At 53.9% G+C, this 23,656-nt stretch overlaps 2 protein-coding genes across 5 annotated transcripts; one reads left to right on the top strand and one right to left on the bottom strand.

Moving 5' to 3' along the window:
• Positions 1-170: 170 nt before the first annotated feature.
• LOC129632512 (tigger transposable element-derived protein 1-like) lies at positions 171-3,174 on the top strand. Its single transcript, XM_055554205.1, has one exon. The coding sequence runs from the start codon at positions 512-514 to the stop codon at positions 2,141-2,143; it is 1,632 nt and encodes a 543-aa protein (XP_055410180.1). The 5' UTR covers positions 171-511; the 3' UTR covers positions 2,144-3,174.
• On the bottom strand, positions 3,109-19,243 carry DEF8 (differentially expressed in FDCP 8 homolog). Of its 4 annotated transcripts, XM_055554207.1 has the most exons (13): positions 19,155-19,215; positions 16,401-16,461; positions 15,077-15,198; positions 14,353-14,450; positions 13,026-13,175; positions 12,115-12,256; positions 10,768-10,932; positions 10,150-10,277; positions 9,743-9,856; positions 8,834-8,914; positions 8,133-8,273; positions 7,924-8,033; positions 3,109-7,043 (listed from the first exon to the last, which is right to left on the bottom strand). In XM_055554207.1, exons 3-13 carry the CDS (start codon positions 15,186-15,188, stop codon positions 6,941-6,943), a joined length of 1,344 nt encoding a protein of 447 aa, XP_055410182.1. In that variant the 5' UTR covers positions 15,189-15,198; positions 16,401-16,461; positions 19,155-19,215; the 3' UTR covers positions 3,109-6,940. The 4 variants fall into 4 exon arrangements, with proteins under 4 accessions (XP_055410182.1, XP_055410181.1, XP_055410184.1 ...); XM_055554206.1 differs by lacking the exon at positions 16,401-16,461 and having other exon boundaries at positions 19,155-19,243; XM_055554209.1 differs by lacking the exon at positions 16,401-16,461 and having other exon boundaries at positions 8,133-8,267; positions 19,155-19,243.
• Positions 19,244-23,656: the final 4,413 nt, after the last annotated feature.

Below are 23,656 nucleotides of genomic sequence, written 5' to 3'. Positions count from 1 at the left end.
CTGTCGGGCCTGACTCGGATCTGAACGTTTGCGCCACCTGCACTACGGTGGCAGACGCGGGCGAGGTGCTGAGGAGACATCCTTTAGACTTACTTTAAATCTGGAGTCCTCCTTGGGAAGCGGCGTACACCACCCCGCCTGCCCGCTGACTCCTTGTGGTCCAGGTACAGCGCTGGGAACCGGTTCCCGAGGAACAGAAGACCCCGGGCGGCGTGTGCTGTGCGGTATTACCGCCCCTCGCGGAGTTTTGTTTCTGCTTCAGGGAAACCCAGTCCTGCTGTCCAGGGATTAGGCCGCTCTGATTGACTCCCTGGAACCCAGAAGGAACCGGCCCTGTCCTGGGCTGTGTCGTGGGCCGGCCTGTGCTGAGCCGGTCACGTCCCCGGTGTCGTCATCCTGCGCTTCCGGGAAGCCCCAATTTCTCTTCCCCAAATTCTGCGAAGGGGCATGGAGTAACCACAGGCTTTCTCGCCCCTGAGACTGCTGTGGTTAGTACATACCGGCGGCAAAGATGCCTGGGAAGAGGTCCCTAAACGCCGCAGTCCTCCGGAGTGCCAAAAGGGAAAGGAAAGCAATCACTCTCGACGTGAAGTTAGAAGTGTTAAGACGGTTTGAAGTGGGTGAGAAGCTCAGCCAGATCGCAAAGGCCTTAGGCCTTGCTGCCTCTACGGTGGCGACCATCAGAGATAATAAAGACAAAATCAAAGCGAGTTCACAAATAGCCACTCCTTTGAGAGCCTCCCGGTTGACTCGCCACCGAAGTGCAGTCATGGAGACCATGGAGCGGTTGTTGTGCGTGTGGCTTGAAGACCAGAGCCAGCGAAACGTGCCCCTGAGTGTCACCGTTATTCAGAAGAAGGCCAAGAGTTTGTTTGATGACTTACAGCGTGAGCAAGGTGAAAGCTCTCAAACAGAAAAGTTTACTGCAAGTAAAGGGTGGTTTGTGAGATTCAAGGAACGCCACTGTTTGCCCCACTTCAAGATGAATATCTCAGCTCCTGCCAAGGAGGATGAATATCCAGAAATACTGAAGAGCATCATTCAGGAAGGTGAGTACACCCCCCAGCAAGTTTTTAATGTGGATGAGACAGGTCTTTATTGGAAAAGAATGCCTGAAAGAACGTTTCTTTCAGTAGAAGAGAGAGCTGAGCCAGGATTTAAATCATCCAAAGATCGCTTGATGCTGCTTCTTGGTGGCAACGCAGCTGGGGACTTCAAATTGAAACCCCTATTGGTGTACCACTCAGAAAACCCCAAGGCTCTGAAGGGGTACTCCAAGCCCAATCTGCCCGTGATTTGGCGCTCAAGCAGAAAGGCCTGGGCAACCAGGAGCATCTTTCATGAATGGTTCACATATTTTTTTTGCCCTGCCATTGAGAAATACTGTGCCCAAAACAACCTGACCAACAAAGCCCTGCTCATCTTAGACAAGGCACCATGCCACCCAGTCAATCTGAACGATCTGTCAGATACTGTAAGAGTGGAGTATCTTCATGACAGCACAGCTCACTCGATCCAGCCCATGGGTCAAGGTGTAACCTCTGCCTTCAGAGCTCATTACCTGAGAAGGACTTTTGAGCACATCCTAGAAGCAACAGATGGGGAGGATACAGCAGAGATCAGGGAGTTCTGGAGAAACTACAGCATTGTGGACGCTGTGGACAACATCGCAGTAGCCTGGGGGGAGCTCAGACCAGCAACAATGAACAGTGTGTGGAAGAAGATTTGGCCTGAGTGTGTTCAGTTCCAGAGTGCTTCCCAAACAGATGGCATTGCACAGCTTCAACAAAATATTGTGATCCTTGCCAAGAGTGTGGCTGTTGGAGAGGTGGGAGAAGCTGATGTGGACCAGCTGCTGCAGTCCCATGAGGAGGGTCTCTCGAATGAGGAGCTGATGCAGCTGGAGCAGGAGCCCACAGGAGAGGAAGAGGAGGGTGAAGAGGCTGCCCCTGCCCTGCGCCAACTAACCACACGGGAGCTGTCAGCAGCCTTCTCACATTTTGAGGCCGGCTTGCAGGTCCTTACCAGTAACAGCCCTGATGCCGCGTGGAAACTGCAAGTTTCAAGAGCAATCAATGATGCAATAAGCTGCTACAGGGAGCTGTACAGTGAGAAAGAGTGGTGCTCCAAACAGGTCTCCTAGGTGACCTTGGTGCACAACACACTCCACGGCAGGAAGACCAGACACAACAGGGCAACCTCCTGAGTGACACCTGGCCAAGTCTTGGCTTCCAGATGTTTAACATCCTTGGAAACCCTGCTTCTGGTACATTCATTTTGACACTAAAGAACATCACATCTTGTTACTGAAATTGTGCTTAAATATGTGCTTTAAGAAGATTGAAAGAAAAATCCAGGAAAAGTTATTTAAAACACACAATGAGGAGACCAGCCCTGCTAGACATTGAAACACACTATAAAACCTCTGATTGAATCAAGGAGGTACTCAAACATGTAAAATACAATAGAAAGTCCAGAAGTAGATACAGATAGGTTTTTTTTTTTTTTAATAGTGCAGGACACCTAGATAAAATTTGGCAAAAGCTAGTTAGTTCACACCTCACAGCATACACAGAAATAAACAGACGAGGGATTTGAATCTAAAAGCTGAAACAATACAAGTGCTACACAACCTATGGATATATGCCTCTTCCCCATGGGTGATCAGGAAGATCTTCTGTAACTCAAAGTCCAGGTGAAATTTAAGATTAATCAATTTGATGATATGAAAATGTACTAAAACTTTTCCATGAGGATAAAAGATGACAAACAGAGTCAAAGGCAAACAACACACTGGAAGAAAATTTCTCACAGATAATGAGTTAATATCTCTGATATGTGAAGAACTCATAAATATTGAGAAGAAAATACCAAAAACCCCATAGAAAAGTAGACAAAAGATATAATTCATAAGCAGGTAAATTAGCTCTTCAAACATAAGAGAAGTGCAGATGAAACAACACTCATACTATTTCTCATTATTCAGATCAGCAATAATCAAAAGTATGGCTACGTACTCCACTGGTTAGGCTGTGGGGTCACAGGCACCCTCATTCACTGCTGGTGGGAACACAAACTTGTACATCCCTTACAGAGGAGTAGCAAGCACTAATACAAAATATATTTATTTTAACAATCCCACTTTTACGAGGATACACGTCCAACAAAAGAAAATACAGATGCATGGATTTTGTTGCAGCCTTGTTTGTAACTTCAAAACCTAGGAAATAGCCTGAAGAGTCTCATGTAAAAAGTCAAATATGAAATGGCGCATATACACAACGGAGAGTTAGACAGTTGTAAGTGATGATAACTACAATAATATGAGAAAAAGGAAGAACTCAACTGATGTGGAGTGGTTTCCAGGATATATTATTAACAGAAAAAAAGCAACATCAGGAGTAGAGTATGCTACCTTTTGTGGAAGAAAGGGAATAAGAAAATATGCATACATCATACTCATTTGTACAATAAGAAACAAAGGTGGGAGAAATCAGACTAAAGAGATTGGTTCCAGAGGTGGGAGGAGATATAACTTTTGTACCTTTTATGAAGTTCTGACTTTGGGGACCATGTTAATATACTGTACAAACAAAAGTAAACAAGGATGGGGAAGTAAAGCAGTGGACTACCTGAACGGAACCGTATTTCACAGGAACTGCACACCCACAATGAAGAAGCAAAAGCAAGTACTTTTTGACTGTATGCCCTCGGGCTATAGACAAATATTAAAGGCTCGTGAGTAGCCTTGTTTCACACCAGCGTAAGTGAGCAGTCCCAAAGGTGCTTTCTGTGTACTGTCGGACTGAGCAAATAAGTGTACTCTGGATAAGGGAGCCAGCTTTCTCACTGTCGAGCAAGGAAATAATAAACATGAAAAAGGGAAAGAATGACTTGTGTTGTTTTGAAATTGGAAGTTTCACTGTGAACTCATGGTTTTTAATGTTTATAGACCAAAAAAGAAATAGATAAGCAGTACTATTTCCACACTACTGAAAGGACCTCTGGGCAGTGATCAGCCCAAAAGTGAGCACACCCAACTATCATGTCCGTCCTCCACCAGAAGGTCCCAGGGCTCCTTGGAGAGATGACTGGTGTCAGGGCTGGGACTGGGGCAATTACTAACTAAGCCTGGAACACTTTCCTGTGCTAGAAAGTAAGAAAGTGCCTAAAGAGTGCCAGGAAGATGTCAGTCAGCTGGACCAAGTGGACCAGAGCGTTTTGAGCAGGATAGATGACAAATTGGACCCACCCACCACTTTGGTGGGTGGAAAATCCCACCAAAAGGGCAAAGCCCAAGTCCAGTCAGAAAAACCCACACTGAAGGAAAGTCTTCAGAATAATTTGTCTGTGATTTTCTGTGTCAGAGTCCTGAACCCTTCCAGATTAAAGGCTAAAATGACATGGCAACTAAGTGGCTGAATTTGAACACGGCTTGCTGTAGGCTTTATGGTCGGCATCCACGTGAGCATCCTGATGTCATGGCCACACCATAGCTGTGGGAGGCATGTCCTTGCTGGGGTAACACAGGAGCACTTAGAGGCAAAGGGGCACCATCTGCAACTTCCACCAGATGGTTCAAAAGAAAGTGTGTGGAGAAAGAGTAAGGCAAATGGGGAAAATGTTAACATTCACGGAATCCAGGAGATGGGTACCTGGGAATGTGTTTGCAGCACTTCTGTAAACCTACAGCTGTTAAAAGTTTAAGAAAAACTCATCCTCGTACCTGAAGTGGGTGGGTGGAAACCGCATGCTCCCTCTGACACAAAGTGTGGCTTTAGTTGTTTGAAGTGGAGGCGCCAGCGTGGGCCCACAGACAGCCCACACACACCTTTCCCCCACCCCTTTGCCACACACTCCTGATGTTTCTTTGAGATCATCCTCAAAACCAGAGGTCGTATCTCCAGAGAGAAATGTACATACACAGAGGTTGGAATGTCATTTGGGAGGGGGTCTTGGGTTCTCCTGAGCTCCAAGGGCCCTTTCAGTGAGTCAAACTTGAAGATCAGAAGTGCTTCTGGGAGCTAGACCTGGGACCGGCACTGCTTACGTTGAGTTAACGTGACAGTCTTCCCTCTGGGAGGACTCAGGAGAGAGGACGTAGGTTCTGTTACAGAGCCAGACTGGGCTCAGCACTTCCTGGAACCCAAACAACCCCAGAGGGTGCTTTAGTGCAGCCTACAGAGGAGGTGTCAGCACACTGAGGCCAAGGTCAGGTGCCCCATTTACACCTGACGCTGTGGGAGGGGCCTGTGGGCTCTGACTAACCCTGTAGCAAACCCCGCCCTGTCCCCAGCACCCAGCCCACACGGCTCTCCTGGGAGGCCTGGCCATACTAACTGGTTCCTCTGGGTTCTGGCTACTGTGACGTGGTCTCAGAAAGACCTACACATGATTCTGTTTAAAGAATCTGTTACCCAGAAGGGGGAGGAGGAGAAGACGTGATGTGGGAGGAAGTTTAAAAAAAAGAGTCAACCTTGCCCAACAAATGGCTACTGACATTTCTTATGGACACAGTGACTGTAACTGGAATAACATGGTGCTGATTACAGAGTCCATTTGGGAGAAGCCAGGATCCCTGGGACAGAAATGCGATGCCGCAGTGAGACGTACAGATCTGAGGTGTAGGAAGAGGGTGCTTAGCCTTTAACCCCCTAGACCCAAGAACGGGAAGCAGGGTGGCACCCCCACAGTGACACTCTGAACAGCCCAGCACAGTCGGAGGGTGGCCTAAAGTCTCTGGGCAGGGCTTCCCTGGGGTGCAGAGGGGCAAGGAGAGGTTGGCACTGTCCTTACCACCCCCCACATTGGCTCAGCTGGCCTCCCTGTTGGCCAAGCCTCTCCTTGCACTTCCCAGTCAAAGGTGATGGATGTCCAGGTGACTGCCTCCTGCCCACCAGCCACCCCAGGTGTCAACAGCCAAGCACAGTCCAGGGCAAGGAGATGGCCAGCAAGGCTAGGGCAGCCTTGCCCTGGACGGTTCCCACAAATGCATCTTCCCCACTGGGTCAGTCCTCCATGCCCAGCTCCCTCTGCCCGCTGGTGGCAGGACCTCCCACACCCCATGAGTCCTGCCTGGTGCTCCCCTGAGCAAGTATTTCCAGTGCCTGATCTCAGTTCCCCAAACAGAAGGCCCCGGTTGAGGGGGTCTCCGAGTGATCCGGAGCCCTCCATAGGCACACTCGGTCCAGGTCTACTGTCCCCTAGCCCTCTTACCTAACCTTGACCTGCCAGGGGCACGGTCCTGCCCGATACCTGGAAGCGCACTTCCTTGCTGGGTGGGACCCCCTCAGCCACCCAGCATGAAGCACCAGAGTGAGCTGGGCTGGGCCAAGGCAGGGGCGGTAGGAGGTGAGATCTCCATGGCAGCCAGTAGCCCCTGGAATGGTCCTGCTGGCGAAGGCCCCAGAGAACCCGGGGGGCAGGGGCAGGGCCCTCGGGAGATAGTGATGAACACAGCCCCAGCCAGGGACAACCAGGGGACCTCAAAAGAGGCAAGGGGCTGGGGGAAGGGCCTCCAAGTAGAACCCATACCGTCCACCACAGGTAAAAGTCAGGCTAAGACTGCATCCTCAGTCTTGTCGGCATTCCCTAGAAGGCTTCCAGGATTTCCAGTGTAGCCAGGGCCCAGTAGCCTTGGTCCCAAGGTGGGCAGGGTAGGGTGGGGGGCTCTTGACCAAAGGGGAGGTGAGGGATGCTCCCCCCACCTGACCCTCAAAGCTCTGCACTGGAAGAAGGGTGCACATCCTGGCCCTCACAGCAGCCCACCCAAAAAACAGACGCCCCAAGCCCCAACACGTGCTGGGGACGGTGGTCCTGGTGGTGCTGGCTCAGCAGTCGGGTGGTCCAGGGGCCAGACCCTAGGTCTCCAGAGTACAGGAAACACCTTGACTGTGGCAACGGCCAGCAGGACAGACAGGCCTAGAAGGGCTTCCATTGCTCAGGCGTCCAGGTCTGGACCAGGCTCCCGGAAGAGTGACTGCTTCCGCAGGGTGAGGCGCGCACACCTTGGGCACGTGGTGGAATTGTCATAGTAGCAGTCCCTGGGGGAGACAGGAATGGCCGTGAAGAGGGGGCTCCACAAGTAGAATTGTAACCCTGAGTCTTCACAATATTCCTTTAACAGACGGGAGCCTGCAGCAGTTTCACCCAGGTATGCCAGCCAGGCCTGTATCCCATACCTCTGTATAGACATCCCAAGGGGCCACACCTATCACCTGGTACCCTCTGACCCTCTTAGTGACTCCCTTCCCTGACCTGTTCCCACTACCGTGCAAAGCGCCCCCCACTCAGGGCTCTGTGGAGGTGCACATGGTCTCCATGGCAGCTTAAATTTTTGAAGGGGGCACAGCAACATTTGACAGGACACCTCACAAACTGCCAGCTCAAGGGAGCTCAGAGTTTCAACCTTTGTGCTACAGTCCTTACTGAGACTGCAGTCCAGCTCTGCTGACCTATGAGGTTGAGGGTCACTCTGAGAAACAGCAAGGGCCAGGAAAATCCAGTGTGGACAGAAACGGGGTGGTGGGGTCCCATCTGAGCCCAGTGTGACAAGCCGTGTGGGCCCCACAGGCACACGCCTACTGATAAGTGTACTTAAAGAGTTCACATATCTTATTCCCACTGCTGTGTATCATTCTTCCAAACATCCACAAGTCTTTAGGACATAAATGCTTCCATTGTTGAACCTAAGTACTTAATAAATAAAACTGTTGGGTATTTCTTGTGGCCTAAGGATGTTTTAAAAAGAAAAACACACACAAAAACTAGAAAGCTTAGGAAGCTCCAGCCTCAGTAAACCTAAGTCCCATTTGAAACCAGGTGGCAAAGGTCAAGCCCCAGCCTCTCCCCACCCGACACTCCCAGCACTGTCTCTCCCACACCTGTCATCTACCATCTACGGAGGCGGACGCTCACACAGACCTGTGGAAGACGGCAGAGCAGTCGGCGCACACGGACGTGTGGCTGTCAAAGGGGAAGAGCACATCTCCCTCCCGGCAGAGCTCACACACAAAGCCCTTGGCCTGGCACCGCTGCGGGCAAGGCGGGGAGGTCAGTGCCCACTCCCAGGTGGGGGGGCACATCCTCCCGAGCCGCCCTCCCACCTCCCCACCTGGCTTGTGGGGGCCCACCTCACAGTCCAGTTTGATGTGCTTGGCAAACAGCGTGTGGGTCTCAGCCAGCGAGCAGCCCAGCCGGCCCGTGTGCGTGTCCAGCAGGTCCTGCACCGAGTACATCTCATCGTTCTCCACAAAGTGCTGCCGGTCCTGGAGCTGCAGATGCAGCCATGTGACCCCAGAGCCGCCAGGCCGGGGCCCTTGCCTGCCCAGAGCCTTCTTCCCAGCTTTATCTTGTCCACACATCTCACCACCCAATGCGCTGCTTCCTACTCTTCCTGCCGGCCCAACCCGGAGAGTGCACTCCTAGGTGAGGGCCAGGTCCCACCCGCTCTGCTCCCCAGGACCCAGAACACCATCGGCCCACAGCAGGCACCCAGTGAGTGCTTGCAAACAAGTAAGTAGGTGAGCCTCAAAGTGTTCTGTGGTCAGCCCTCCCTGGGTCCACTCCATGGAGGCTCCCGTGAAGGTTGCAGGGTAACACCCACTCTCTCAGTGCTTCTCATGCTGACAGAAGCAGAGAACACTTTTGTGGGTAGAATGCTTTTGTGGGTAGACTTGGTGTTCCCTGGGACAGTGCGGAGACCCTCTGCTGACGGCACAGCACATGAGCAGTGTCAAGTCTTCCCCTCATGATCCTGGTCTGTTTCCTGCCCTCCTGGAGGGCCCCTTCCCCACCCCACCCCTCCTCTACCCCGGGGGGCGGGTGGACTGACCTGCAGGAGCAGGCGCGCAGCCATGGCCTCCCTGCAGGTGATAAAATATGGCTTCATGAGCAAGATATCCTGGCGCAGCTTCTGTGGACAAGAGGGGCAGGTGGGCATCTCTGGCCAGAGCAGGGGCTGTCCTGGGCATGTCTGCATGGCCAGTGGGGGTGAGGCGGGGCTGGCTTTGTGGGAAGCTTTGTCATTTTACACTCTGGGTCAGTAGAGGACCGTAAGTACATTCCCGTCCCCCCACGACAGTCCCAGCTTTGAGCCCTCCAACCGAGCTCAAGGTCAAGACACAGTTTCCCACCAGGCAGGACCCTAAGCTTCCATAGTGCACAGTTGCTCCCCGTCCAGCTCCACATGCACACACACACCTTGGGAGCACCTGAGCTTGCATCAGACTGCCCAGTTGAACCCAGATCCCCTCCTCAGCTCAGTGGCCCTGTGCCTCAGCTCCTCCCCACCAAGTCCCATCCCTCTCCGCACCCACCTGAGGCACACCCCATCCCGCCCTCCTGCTGAGTGCCAAAGAGAGGACCCCCAGTCACACACAGCTCCTCAGAACAGCGACCAGACGTGGCTGGGCCAATGTGAGGCTGCTCTTGACAATACACACTGGGACGCAGACTAATACAAGACAGAAACGCCACACGATGTGTCTCAACAGTGTGCACGAAATAAAAGACATCACTGAGATGAACTTCACCTCATTTTTCTACTGTGGTTGCTAGAAAATTTCAAACTGCCTCTGAGCCTCGCGTGCTATTTCGTATTGTGACTGGACAGTTGCTCTAGCGACTTTTAACTTAAAGGGCAGTGGGGGGGGGGGGGTGGTTAGCGACACAGGTGGCATCTCCTCACACAGCTGCGAAGGGGGAGCAGAGTTGCCCCACGCCCGCCACTCCACTGTCTTACCCGGATCTCTACCAGCTCCTCCACATAGTTGAACAGCAGAGGATTGATCTCCCGGAGCCGGAGCACTGGCCTCGACATCATTAGCGCCAGGTAGCGCATGCTGCCACGGGACACCTGGGCCAGAGGGGAGGAAAGGTGGCACCTCTGCGCTCCGCCCCGCCCCTGCAGCACCGCCCTGTCTCGGGCCCCACCCCACTCTGCCCCACCCCGAGGCCCCGCCCCACTCTGCCCCACCCCGAGGCCCCGCCCCACTCTGCCCCACCCCGAGGCCCCGCCCCAGCCTGTGCCCTGACCGGCCCCCGAAGCCACGCCCCAGGCCCCAGCGCTCCGCCACGCCCCCGGCCACACCACGCCCCCACCCAATCCCAAGGGCGGCACCCCTCGCTCCCCACTCTCTCTCTCCGCACCTTGCGCGGCTCGAAGTCCCAGTTGTGCACCACACGCGCTGGGATGACAGCCAGATCGTTCCAGTGGCAGTGACTGCAGTAGTACTGGCCAGTGTAGTCGCACTGCCGGGCCTCGCTGGGCACGCCCCCTGTGGAGATGCTCCAAAGTCAGGGAGACCTGAGAGGGCCCCTCCCCCAGCTGCACCAAGGGTTCCCACCGCCCGGCCCCGCCCCTGACTCGTCCTCTTCTAAGTCGCCCCGCTTCCCGTTTCTCATCAGTAGAACGGGACAGTAGATGGGGAATCCCTTGAGTCAATGTCAGTATGTTTCTAGGAAGGCCTGACACACAGCGTGTGAGTGTAGTGTGGTCTTCCCATGGGGTGGGTTTTCTGTGATGATGCGGTCACAGGAGAGAGACTGTAGCCCAGCCCTGCAGGGACTCCTAGGGGAACCTTGGTCAGGTTGGGCAGGCGTGAAAAGGTGCCAAAAGCAGTCCTTTTTGGCTTCCCAAGGAGAGGAGCTCAACTGCGCATTCCTCCCATTTACTTACGCAGCTGATGGCAGGGCACCCTGCCCAGGACAGCTCCCCTCAGCCCTGCGCCTTGCCCAACTCCCACCCCCCACCCCGGGGGCACTCACGCAGAGAGATGGGTGCTCGGCACTCCGCACAGCGGTAATCCTGGCTGTCCAAGCCTGCCTCAGGACAGATGTTCAGCTCATACTCGGCCTGGTGGCTGACTTTGGACCGCACACAGGGCTTGGAGATGAGGTTCAAACACTTGCTGTGACAGCGGTAATAACACCCTGGGATGGGGGCCCAACAGCATGCCTCTTAGGAGGAGGCTCACTCTGCAGCCCAGGCTGACCTTCAGCTTCCGGGACCCCCAGGGGCCTCCACTCAGCTTCCCAGATCAACCCAAGAGCCTCTCCAGGTGCCACTGCAGGTCCCCAAATGTCCCCACCCCAAGCCTTGCCCTGAAGGTACATGCACACCTTTCTCCCAATTTCAGACTCAGAAGTCCAGGGGCCTACCAGCCATGCCCACTGGGATACCCAAGGGGATCAAGGCCAAGCCATCTAAGTGAAACCCGGCTCTTCCTACCCAAATCCACCACAGCTTCCCATCTCAGATTTCAGGGACTCTGTCTTTCAACCTCCTGAGACTACAAACTGGGAAGTCATCCCGACTCCTCTCTTACACCCATGTCCAGTCCTTCAGCTATAGCTGCACTTGGCCCTTCTCATCTGAATGTCAGAGTCTCACCCTGGTCAGAAGGCCATCATTTTCCCTCCCCCATGCCATACTCAGCTCAGCAGCTGGAGTTAAAACCTAAGTATATCCACCCACATGGACCCAGTGCACTTAGAGAAAAGCCCCCTGCCACCTCTGAAGCACCTCTATGCCACGCTGCTCTCTGCTCCTCATGAAATACACTGGACACACACTGACCACAGGCCTTTGTACATACAGCTCCTCTGCAGAAATGTTCCTTCCCAGATATGCTCCTGGTTTGCCCCTAACCTCCAAGCTTTTTTATTAAATGTTACATGAAGCCTTTTCATTTCACCCTAAAATAGCAGCACCCCACTCCCTGACATGCTTGTGCCCCCCTAGCCTTCTTCACTATTTCTAACACACCACATTACTGACTCATTTGATTTCTCATCCAGAGCAGCACCTCCAATACAGTGATGTGTCTCTACAATGTCCAGCGGGGTAGCCACCAACCTTGCATGGCTACTGTGTACTTGGAACATGCACAGTACAACTGAGGAGCTAGTTATCTATGTTCAATAATTTAAATATGAAGAGTCACATGTGGCTAGTGGACTTGAGCCCAGTGAAGGCAGACACCTGGGTCTCTCATCTCTTGCTACACCCACCACACACTGCAGGGTTCTGCAAATACTGAGGACACGATAGAGAACCCCTCTCCCCAGAGACCTAGACTACCAGCCCAGAAGGGCAGTCTGGTCTCCGCCCACCTGTGCAGGTGTACCAGGTCTGAATGAGGCCCCAGATGACTGTGTTACACTTGTCACATGTCTGCTTCACACTCTTGCTCTTCTCCTTGTAGAAGCGGTGCTCGAGAAGGACTCGAATGTTGGGCTCATCCTCATTGGGGTCCTAGGGAGGAGACCAGGGAGGCGTCACAGCTCCTTCTGGACACATGAGCCCCTTGACTGCATCTCCCAGGCACTACATAGCAAAGGTTACCACAGACCCCTCCCTTTACAATAGGACAGGGTGCCCGGTCAGGCCTGGTCCACTGAGATTACAGACCACCTCTGTACCTAGTTGCTGCACCAGAGCCACATTAGGGCCAAGGGCACGTGAGCAGTACTAAGGGGCACTCGCTGCCCTCCCTGCTTTGTTTTGGCTGGCTGAGAGCAGACCCAGATTGGTGGAAGCTGTCCTGGACTTGCCAGGGAAGAGCAGAGCAATAGAAAAGCGGGACCTGTGGTCTCCAATGCCAGTAGCTGCCAGATGGGCCCAGGGAACCCGCAACACATCCACGTGAGTAAATCTACACAACCAACTCCTTTAAGCCACTGTCTTTTGGGCTGTCTGAGCCCATACCATTGCCTTACCTATATTCTAATGAAACTACCACTGTCCAAAACCCATGGACTCATGAACCAGACATCAAGAACTACATGACGGACCCCAGTGGTTATTGGCTTCCAGGATCCACGACCCCTTATGTTGTCATCTTCAGGGAACCAGGACACACTCTGGGTCATGTGGTTCAAGGTGGGACTAACTCACCCACCTGCTTCAGTAGGTGGACACATGACCCAGGACTACAGGCAGGATCAGAGCTGGGTTGAGGGCCCATCACTCCCCCAGCCTCCAGTTCAGCTCTGGCTGCTGGTGAGGGTGGACCGGCACCCACCTTCAGCTCCTGAAGCTTCAGCCGGAGATGGATGAGTCTCACCACGGCGTCCTTCTGCTTCTCCGAGTGTTCTGGAAGGTCCAGGATGACCTGCTTGCACTCCTGGATGGCCTGCCGCAGCTGCTGGACATCAGAGGCCAGGAACAGGCCCTGCTCACATGGAGGGGGGCAGTTTGGGGACAATGATAGTCAGATTGTGTGTCGTTGGGCCCAGAACAGATCTCCCCACCCATCTCGAGCCCCGATGGCCCAAAGACTTGCTCAACGCCCAGGACCATCAGCAGCAGAGGCAGGCCCCAGCCCACACCACCTGCCCACTCTCTGGACCTGTCCACCCATGGGCCTCCGGAGACCTAACTCATGGTGTTCTTCAAAACACAACTTCCCTCTTTTAGAAATCCAATTGCTCTTCTGGCTGTGCTATCTCGCTTGCTTCTACAGAACTTCCTCTTGGATGAAATCAGGGGAAATGACACTTGTTTGTCAAGAAGGAGAGGAAGTGGCCTCTGGTTCAATCGCCAAGCTCAGAGACACCCCTGGCTGCCACCTGCCCTCAGGCCCAGCACCTCACAGGCTGACCCGAGCTCGGGTCCAACAAAGCCCTAAACTTGGGCAAGGAGACAGGCCAGCTGGCAGAGCTAGAGGCTGGGGCCCCAAGAAAGGGGTGTCACTGCCCGCAGGAGTGCAAAATAAGGGTTCAAACACATAACTGAGAGGAGTGTATGTACCTGCAGAATGTAAAGTTAAAGGCCACATGGCCAGCAAAATGAACAGCAAACGAGAAACGGGGGCTCAGGAGAATCTTAAAATCCTATGTGAATGTTACCATAGCATCTCTCTCAAACAACAGTTGGAGATAGTTTGCAAAGATTTTGAAACTTTAAAGGAATTATTAGAGCCCTTTAATTAAAAAAAAAAAAACCCACAGGGTTTTCATGGAACAAAACCTAGCTCAGACAGGAGTGGCCCTGCCTAGCTGAGCAGGTGGTGGTGGGCAGTGGCCGCCCTTGCCTTCACCCTGCAATGGATGACAGGATTCCCCAGGACCCCAGATGGACTCAGCCCCCATATCTGCTTTGTAGGATCCTGCATGGAGGGGAGAGAATGGCTGCCCAGGAGGACAGAGCCCAGGCTCCCAAACACTGCATCCAACCCATTCCCACAGGCTGGCACACAGGTATAGGGTGGGAGCCGGGTGTCACGTAGGCCTCAGACTCCATGCCTGGAGGCCCGGCTGAGATGGACGTGGCCAACTCTTCAAACTCGGAGGGGGTGGGGGGGTGGGGGCAGGTGGTCACCTTGTCCACCCACAGACCCTGAACCTTACCACGGGGCGAGCAAAGTGGTCCTCAGACAGGCCAAGATCCATCACACGCTCTGGGCAGCGGAACTCTGGTTCCCCGGGAGGCAGCTCAGGCAGGCGTGCTGCAGCGGGGCAGGTGGGGAGGGCGGCAGAGAGATGAGTCGGCCCACCACCCCAGGAGGGCACTGCGGGGCCCTCAGGGAGCAGGGAGCCCACAGAGGTGCCCAGGGAAGCAGGGCTCTACTCTGGGGTGAGCCCTGCGTGCACCTGCAGAGGACCCTGTGTCCTCGTGGTGACAGGACAGAGCCGTGCAAAACCAGGGTTACAGAAACATGCGGTTTCTAAGGCTCACAGCTTGCGCGTGCATCTGTGGACTGGAGGAGGACCTCTGAAGGGCTACACGCTGGAACATGGGAGCCTCTGTGTGGACTCTGGCAGCCTGCGGGCTCAGTCTACAATCTCAGGGCTCACATCCTGCTGACCTCTCACCCTGCAGGTCTCGGCTCTGAGTTCACACCCCAAGTGTTCCCCAAGGGTGCACCTGCTGTGTGCGACCCCTGGGACATGGCAGACAAGACAGTGACACATCCCTGCCCAGGGGCGTGTTCATTCTCCTGAGGATGGACCAGGGGGAAGCAGTCTGAACTGTGAAGAAGCCACCTGCATGCCCCCAGGGAGGAACCACCTGAGGATGGGGGCTGGCATGAGCAGGGGAGACCACCTACACAACCCCACCCCCCAAATCCACCTTGAGAAGTAATGTCCGGGGCCTCCTCGCCAGCCCCCTGCTCATGCTGCTGCTTGTTGAAGGGGTTGAGATGGACCTGCCGGAACCGGGCGAGCTTCTCGTCATATTCCATAGCACCCCACCTGCAGACAGCCGGGAAGAGCAGAGGTGGGTGTCCAGCACTCAAGTTCACTGGGGTCCCCTTCCCTTTTCAAGTGCCTGAGGTATCAGAGGGGAGACCTGGCCCCTCTCACTTCCCTGGAGGGTCCAGGCCAAATACCCCACACCACAGCCCCACCCCCACCCCACCAGCCCCTCCCCAAGCCAGCTCAGCCCCCATGGCTGTCCCCTCAGTGAGAGCAGTGATGCCCAAGTCACCGATGGGGCAGGCAGGGCTGGGGGTGCCCAGCCAGACCTCCAGCACAGAGCCCCTTTGGTCCCATGCACATCGCCTGGCCAGCCAACACTCAGTGCCTCCCTCTTGCCCGGGACCCAGGGTGCTCCTTCCCTGTCAGAGCACCCAGAAAGCCCGGCCAGTAGAAGGCTCAGTGCAGATGCCAGGGCTCAGGCCTGCCCTGCCACCTGCAATGTGGCCCAGGGCAGGACCCACCTTAACACTGCCCTGTGGAGAGGCCTTCTGAATGCTGTATGACCACCATGTGGCCTGAGCCCACGGCTGGCTCCACACCCCAGGACCCAAGGGCACAGGCAGCAACTGCTGAGCTCACAGCTGGGAGCTCAGCAAACCACAGACACACAGGGCTGGTGGCTCCTGAGACAGAGGCCCACACTTAACTAGTTGACCCACATCCCTTAGCTTCTCTCTGCTCCAAGGACAAAATGAGTTCACAGGAGGCTGAAAGATGTTTTCAAAACTTTGTAGGAAGGACATGGATGTTGGCTATGCTCTGCTGACACCTGGGTTGCAGTCTGAAATAATCTGTAATTATAAAAGGCAATCCTATGACTCCTGTGTGCCCACACACACACTGAAAGGAAAACTGAGCCAGCAGCGATGGCCCGAGGCCACCCTCCACCCGTAGTGTTGCCCTGCACCTGGGTGGGGACCCCCACACCTCTGCAGGACCTGTCTGCCTCTGGAGGGATGTGAGTTGAAAGTTCTGGACCACTAGAACTGGCACCTGCAGACCAACTACCTGTTGGTCACAGCAGGGCAGGACATGGTGCCACGAACCCAAATCCCTATCTCCCTTATAACCTGAGGTCTGTGGGAAGCTCACAAACTGTTTGGCTCTGATGCCCAGTGCCTCACCAGATGACAGGAACCACAGTGCCCAGGGAAGCCTCCAGAATGCAGGGGAGACCCAGCTGTCCCCATACTCACCAGCCCCTTCTTCCCAAGTGGTGAAGAATCCCTGGGCTGCTCACCCCCAGACTTCATTCAACTGAGACACAAATAAACTTCTGTTTAAACTACTGTTATCGGGAGGAGGATTTCTGTCTCTTGCAGCCAAAACAGATCCATACTAATGACCCCCAACAGACTGTGATCAGCAGGCAAATTGGCCCTACTCAAATCCACACTCTATCAGCTCTAGCTGTGTGACCTTGGGCAAATGCCTAAACTTTTCTGTGCTTTTGAGCTGTCATGTTTCAAGCGGGGATAATAATAGTATCCGCTGTAAAGAGTTACTGTCTAAACGAGACTACAAACTGGAGACTAAGCACAGGTGCGTGGCAGTCAGTCCAGCCCCCAAAGACTGGAGGGTCAGGAGCCACCCCCATGGGTCTCTCCTCAGAAATCTCTCAGCATTTTACAATACAGCCAGAGGCATTATAGAGAACAGGATGACATTCCTGAAAAAACTAGAAACAGACTTGCAATATGATTGCGCAATGCCATTCCTGGGCATACATCTGGAGAAAACTGAAATTCAAAAAGATATACGCACCCAGCATCCATCAGAGCACTATTCACAATAGCCAACACATGGAAAGAACTTACATGTCCATCAACAAATGAGTGGATAAAGGTGTGGTACAAATACACACAATGATATGCTGCTGCTGCTGCTGCTGCTGCTAAGTTGCGTCAGTCGTGTCCAACTCTGTGCGACCCCATAGATGGCAGCCCAACAGGCTCCTCTGTCTCTGGGATTGTCCAGGCAAGAATACTGGAGTGGGTTGCCATTTCCTTCTCCAATGCATGAAAGTGAAAAGTGAAAGTGAAGTCGCTTAGTCATGTCTGACTCTTAGCGACCCCATGGACTGTAGCCTACCAGGCTCCTCCGTCCATGGGTTCTCCAGGCAAGAGTACTGGAGTGGGGTACCATTGCCTTCTCTGTCACAATGGAATATTAGCCATAAAAAAGAATGAAATAATGCCGTTTGCAGCAACATGGATGCAACTAGAGATTACCACACTAAGTCCAAAAGACAGAAACCATACGATATCACTTAAATGTGGAATCTAAAATATGACACAAGTGAACTTATCTGCAAAACAGAAACAGACACACAGATATGTCAAGAAAACAGACTGGTGGTTGCCAAGTGGTTGGGGGTGGGGGTTGGATTGGGGTTATGGGGTTAACAGATGCAAACCATTATACAAACGATGTATAAACAAGAAGATCCTACTGTATAGCACAGGGAAATATATTCCACATCCTGTAATAAACCATAATGGACAAGAACATGAAAAAGATATCTATATCTGTAACAGAAGCACTTTGCTGTACACCAGAAACTAACATTGTAAATCAACCATGTTTAAATTTTTAAAAATACAGAAAATGCACAGGTTCTTAGGCCTTAGTCAGAAAGAAAATAAAACATGGCCTGAGGAGCTCAAAGGCACGAACACTGCTCAGCTGCCCTCCTCTGGGATACAAGCCCTCCAGGAAATCGCATCTCTCATTAAGCTCCTGATGGGTAGGCCAGGCAGAGAGGCCATGGATGAGTGAGTGACTGGGGTAATCTGACCTCTTTCAGCCTCAGTTCCTCTCCTGCCAAAGTTAAGAAAATTGCATTTTCCAGGGAGAAGGGGGTGCCGGGAGCAGCCAGAAGGGGTCCTAATGCAGGGGCCCAGCAGACAAAGTGTGCAGCCACTGGCTTAGAGGAGAGCAATAGCAACCCTCACCACCCGACCAGGTTTACCCACAGAGAGCTCTGCACCCCAAATTCAGGCCTGACCTCAGACAGGAGCAAGCCAGAAGGTGGACACTGAGCAAGCAGCATGCAGGACACCCACTAGTCCACTGTCTCCCCTTCTCCAGAGACCTCCTCTCACCAGGGTCGGGGTGAGGAGCCCACGACTTTGCAACTAGAGGACCCTGAGAACAAAGCCCAACATCTCTCAGGCCCTGAGGAACACGGGGCTGAAGCTCAGATGTGCCCGAACCAGCCTTGCCTGTTCTGCTTGTGACATAGCCACCAGAGGTCCTGTCATCACCCGGCTACCACCCGAGGTCCCTAAACTTTGCACCAGAGGGGACAGGGCAAAGGTGCACCCTAGCTGCTCACGGCCATCAGGAGGCCTCCAGGACCCCACTGGGAGCAGGGCCGCTACTGTCCCTTTAAAGATTGCTTGCCACTGAAGCTTGGCAGCGCCACCCCCACCTCTGGGTGACGCCACCCCAAAAGGGCCTCCCCCACCTTCACCCACAACAACAGCAGCAACATACACTCTGGGGACCCTCGCTAAGTGGCTCCGCACAGGACCAGTTGTCTCCCACCACACCCCGTCCGTTTAAGAGATGAGGAAACAGGCTCAGAGTGGTCCAACCCCAGCGCACGGTGGCACAGTCGTGGGGTCCCTTCTGCCCTCTCGCATCCCACAGACGTGCGCGGTGACAGCTGGAAGGGGTGACAGTGTGCCCGGGGACGGCCTTCCCAGCTAGACCCTGACAGAGCGGGATCGGGGCCCCTGAGGTCCCCAAGCCCCCCTGCCCCCAGGTGATCGCCCGGGAGTCTGAATCCTGCTTTGCGCCCGGGCCTGGGCCTCGGCCGGGTTCCTCGCCCCCTACGCCCCGGTGTCCACTTCGGGAGAGAGGCTCCCCGGACTCCGGGGCGCGGCGGCGCGAGCGTCCGAGTCCCCGCCACCCAGAACCCCGCCTGCGCCCCTCCCGCCGCTCACCTGACCACCGCCGCCCCGGTTACATTGTAGCCGCCCCGCCGGGCTCGTTACCGCGTATCCATCGCCGCCCTAAATACACTGTATCCGCCTCGCTCGCTGCTGCCTCCTGCGGTCGGGAGGCTCACGACACCGGCGGAGTTTGCGCGTCCCACTCCCGGACCCAGGCCTCCACCTCCCAGTCCAAGAAATGGGTGACCCTTCATGCCAATTGTTTAAGATGGTGTGAAATAAAATTCACACATCATGGAAGACAAAGAAAATTTAAACACGAAAAATTCCTCTGCCCTTTACCCGCCTCTCTCCTCGCTGTGCATCTGATCTGCATTTATGCATCTGCCAAACCACCCCCATCAGCAGAAACGCCTCCTGGAATCCAGCACAGCTGCTTAAAAGACAAGGTCACTTCCTGAACTTCTTTGCCAACAAAGGCTCCTATAGTCAAAGCTGTGGTTTTTCCAGTAGTCATGTACGGATGTGAAGGTTGGATTATAATGAAAGACGAGCACCAAAGAATTGATACTTCCAAATTGTGGTGCTGGAGAAGAGTCTTGAGACTCCCTTGGACTGCAAGGAGATCAAACCAGTCAATCCTAAAGGAAATCAACCCTGAATATTTAATGGAAGGGCTAATGCTCCTTGGAATCTGAAGCTCCAATACTTTGGCCACCTGATGGAAAGAGCTGACTCATCAGAAAAGACCTTGATGCTGGGAAAGACTGAGGGCAGGAGAAGGGGGCAACAGAGCACGAGATAATTGGATGACATCACCAACTCGATGGACATGAGTTTGAGCAAACTCTGGAAGATGGTGAAGGACAGGGAAGCCTGAAATGGTGCAGTCCATGGGGTCACAAAGAGTTGGACACAACTTAGCAACTGAACAGCTTCTTGATCTTGTGAGGGGCCATGATGAGCTTAGATTTGAATTGTGTAAACTGTGGATTCAGAGAAGGCAATGGCACCCCACTCCAGTACTCTTGCCTGGAAAATCCCGTGGATGGAGGAGCCTGGTGGGCTGCAGTCCATGGGGTCGCTGAGAGTCAGACATGACTGAGCGACTTCACTTTCACTTTTCACTTTCATGCATTGGAGAAGGAAATGGCAACCCACTCCAGTATTCTTGCCTGGAGAATCCCAAGGACGGCTGAGCCTGGTGGACTGCCGTCTATGGGGTCGCACAGAGTCGGACACGACTGAAGCGACTTAGCAGCAGCAGCAGCAGCAAACTGTGGATTACGCTCCTGTGCTCTGTCTCAAGAAACTTGTATAACTGTGACTTAACTTCTAATGGCAAAACAGTCCTTGGAGCTTTCTGAGATGCTGTTCTTGGCTTATAATCCTCAAATTTGGATTGAATAAAAATTTCCATTTCTTTCTCAGATCACCTGAATGATTTTTTGCCCACAATGGTAAGGTTGGGGCGGGGCTGGGGGTGAGGCAGCACTGACTAGATTTTCCATGATCACAAAAGTTTTGATTTAAATCAAAACCAAACACTCTTTTAAAAATTGGTGGGACCTCCATGGTGGTCCACTGGTTGACTCCACACTCCCAATGCAGGGGGCCCAGGTTTGATCCTCGGCTGGGGAACTGGATCCCACATGCTGCAAGTAGCGGTTTACACATCATAACTAAGGTTCAGTGCAGCCAAATTTAAAAATGTGTGTGTGTGTGTGTGTGTATAAGAAAAAAATGGTGTTTGATTTTCTTTTAAACCCTAGCAATTGTGGGGAAAATGGAATAGGTGATCGCTGAGCAGAAGCAGCAGCTGTGCTTGCCTCCACCATGTTTATCACTGGTGAGGGAGAGGTTACTGCGATGCTACCCATTTCACAGAGGAGGAAACTGAGCCACCGTGAGACAAGGGGCTGTTCAGTGCAGATGGGAGAGGTGTTGGAGAAGCTTACTGCTCTCCAGAGGCCCCTGCTATGGTTCTCTCCATAATTCTTGTCACTGCCCAATGTCCTACATCTTGTACTTTTTCACTTGATTTTTGTCTTTCTCCACGGGCACCCCCAACCTCCACCTGGCACCAGAAACTAAAGGCTGCAGGCAAGGGTTTTGTTTGCTTTCTTCACTACTTTGGGGCCTAGAACAGTTCCTAGGTACATAGGTGCTTAGTTTCAGGGACTAAGGAAGGGCTGGCCTCACTTCACTTGTGCCCCCCTCCCCCACCGACAGGGGCCCAGCCCGACTCTGACTCAGCAGGGAGAAGGCTGGCACAGCCCCAGAATGCAAGGAGCCAGACAGTAAACAAAGATGCGCATCAGTAAGAGACGTGAGGCACAGCAAGAAAACAAACAGGATGACAAGGTAACCGACAAGTTCTCACTCCCCAGTGCTCCCAAGGGTAAGAATGAGGGAGGTGGGGGACAGTTGGGGGAATGTTCAGGAGCGGCCCTTGTAAACACGCTGGAAAGTGTGGGAATCTCGGGGAGACACTAAGCTACCTTATAAACGGTTCCTGCTGGAGGAGAATACAGCCCTCCTCCAAAGGCCCTTGGAGAAGGAGACAGGGAAATGCACAGAAGCACACACACCCATGTCCCCATTGCACCTGGGCTCAGCAGCAGCCCAGGGAGCAGATTCCCATCAGTGTCAGGGTCCTGGTCTGAGGAGGGTGCCTTCATACCCCGCCCATGGTGACTCAATTCCCTTCAGCTCTGCCTGACTCTATCCAGTCTTGGACCCCCTGATCCAGTCTTGGAACTCTGATCCATCCTCTCTGGGAGGACCACCACCCCCATCCCCACCCACACTTGTGCTGGCAGCGAACTCCACATCCATCCGGCATGCTGGGTTTTATCGCACTCATATGTGCACCTGCTCATTTATTATTATCTAAGCAAGATGTTTTCTTTCCAGTGAGTCCATCTGGAATTTCAACTCCCAAAATATGAGTAGGACATGTCCTTTTCCACTGGAGAAACTGCCCCAGAGAGGGGATGTGCCCTGCCAGGTGGCGTGGCAGAGTTGAGGGTCACCTGTATCCCACACTCACTGTCCCCCTTCACATCTGCTGTGGTTCCCACAGTGGTGGGAGCAGTGACAAGTCCAGTATCCTCCTGTGTTCCTGCCCCCGGCAGCTGGGGTCTTGGGGCAGCTTTGTCTATCCCCAGGCTTCGGCCTCTTCCTTGAAAGTATCCACCTCACAAGTCTGTAGGGATGTGGAACGTAGTGTATGATGAGTTCAAGGTGGCTGGCCCCAGAACAGGCCCAGTGCAGGGCTGGCCAGCCCCCAGCCTAGGCTTACCCCAGCTTTGTAACGGAGGAGTAATTTCTTGGTACAAACATGTCCCCAGAAAGGATGCTATTTGTTCTTCATCTGAAATCCCAGTGTGACTGGGCATCCTGGATTTGCTTTGGCTGCCCTGCCCCTGGGTGTGAGGCCATCTGCTGGCCCCTGAGCAGCTCTGCATGCCAGGCTGAGGGTGTGCCCAGGACAGGAGTGTGCCCAGGTCTGGACACCCCTGGCCCATTACCAGGCTGAAAGGAACAGACTGATCTGAAGGCAAATAACCAAGGAGGTAGGTGGTGCCAAAGGCTGCCCGAGAGTGCCCGCCATCAACACTGCACGGTGCTGGGCCGGTCAGAGCCCTCTGGGAGGCTCAGGTGAGACGGAGTAACCCCTGAGTGCGCTGCCCCCCTCTTGTCCAGGTGAGCCTGCAAATACACACCCCTCAGCAATAGTCACAGGTAAACGAGCACTAACGCTTAGGGCTCTCGTTACGAGCCACATGCTGTCCCAGCCACTTTCCGTGTGTGTTCCCAATTGCAGGTGCACATCGAACCACTCTGAAATGCAGTGACGTGGAGCACAGCCATTCACCCTGCTCAGGGCTGCGTTTGCTCCACCATGCCTGTGCTGTGAGGGTGAGGAGTGAGGCTATGACTGAGGAACACAGGAGAGAACTAAAAGGCCTCTCATCAGAAAGGGGGCTGGAGCCTCAAGGGGTAGGGCTGAGGGACTCTGCAGGGGGAGTGGAGGGGGGGCTGGAGGAAGGACAAAGAGAAGACTCCCCCACAAGGGCTGGAGTGGGTGTGGTCCAGGGGAGAAGGCGGGGTGGCCCCAGTAGGCCAGCTTCATCTACGTGACCTGAGCCAGGATGAAGTTCTCACCGTGCAGGTGCTCAGGAGGGATGTGTGACTGCAGCTGTCTGAGCAAAGTGGAGTGGAGTGGGCCGGCCTGCCGCTGTACTACCTGCCAACTGGCAGATGCTCCTCTGAGTCCCGCTTCTTGCCGAGGAAACTAGCGGGCTCAGTGTGAAGGTTAAACCCTCAGGAGAGACCCCACAAGACCGTGGACCCAGAGCCCAGCATGAACACCGGGATATCAGGAGACTGGGGCACCCTTGTCAACACTCAGTGGGTGACTCAACCCTCTGGGGATCATGGAGAGCCTGCAGAACCTGGGCTGTGGACACCCTTCCCCCCAACGGCGTGGAGGCTGCAGCCTTGTGAAGGTGGGGTCGGAGGGCCCTGCACAGGCTCACACGCTGAAA

This window comes from Bubalus kerabau, chromosome 17 (genome assembly GCF_029407905.1).
Source record: "Bubalus kerabau isolate K-KA32 ecotype Philippines breed swamp buffalo chromosome 17, PCC_UOA_SB_1v2, whole genome shotgun sequence".
NCBI classification, from domain to species: Eukaryota; Metazoa; Chordata; class Mammalia; order Artiodactyla; family Bovidae; genus Bubalus; species Bubalus kerabau.
Note: the sequence above shows the minus strand (reverse complement) of the source record. Positions and strands in the feature narration are given on the sequence as shown.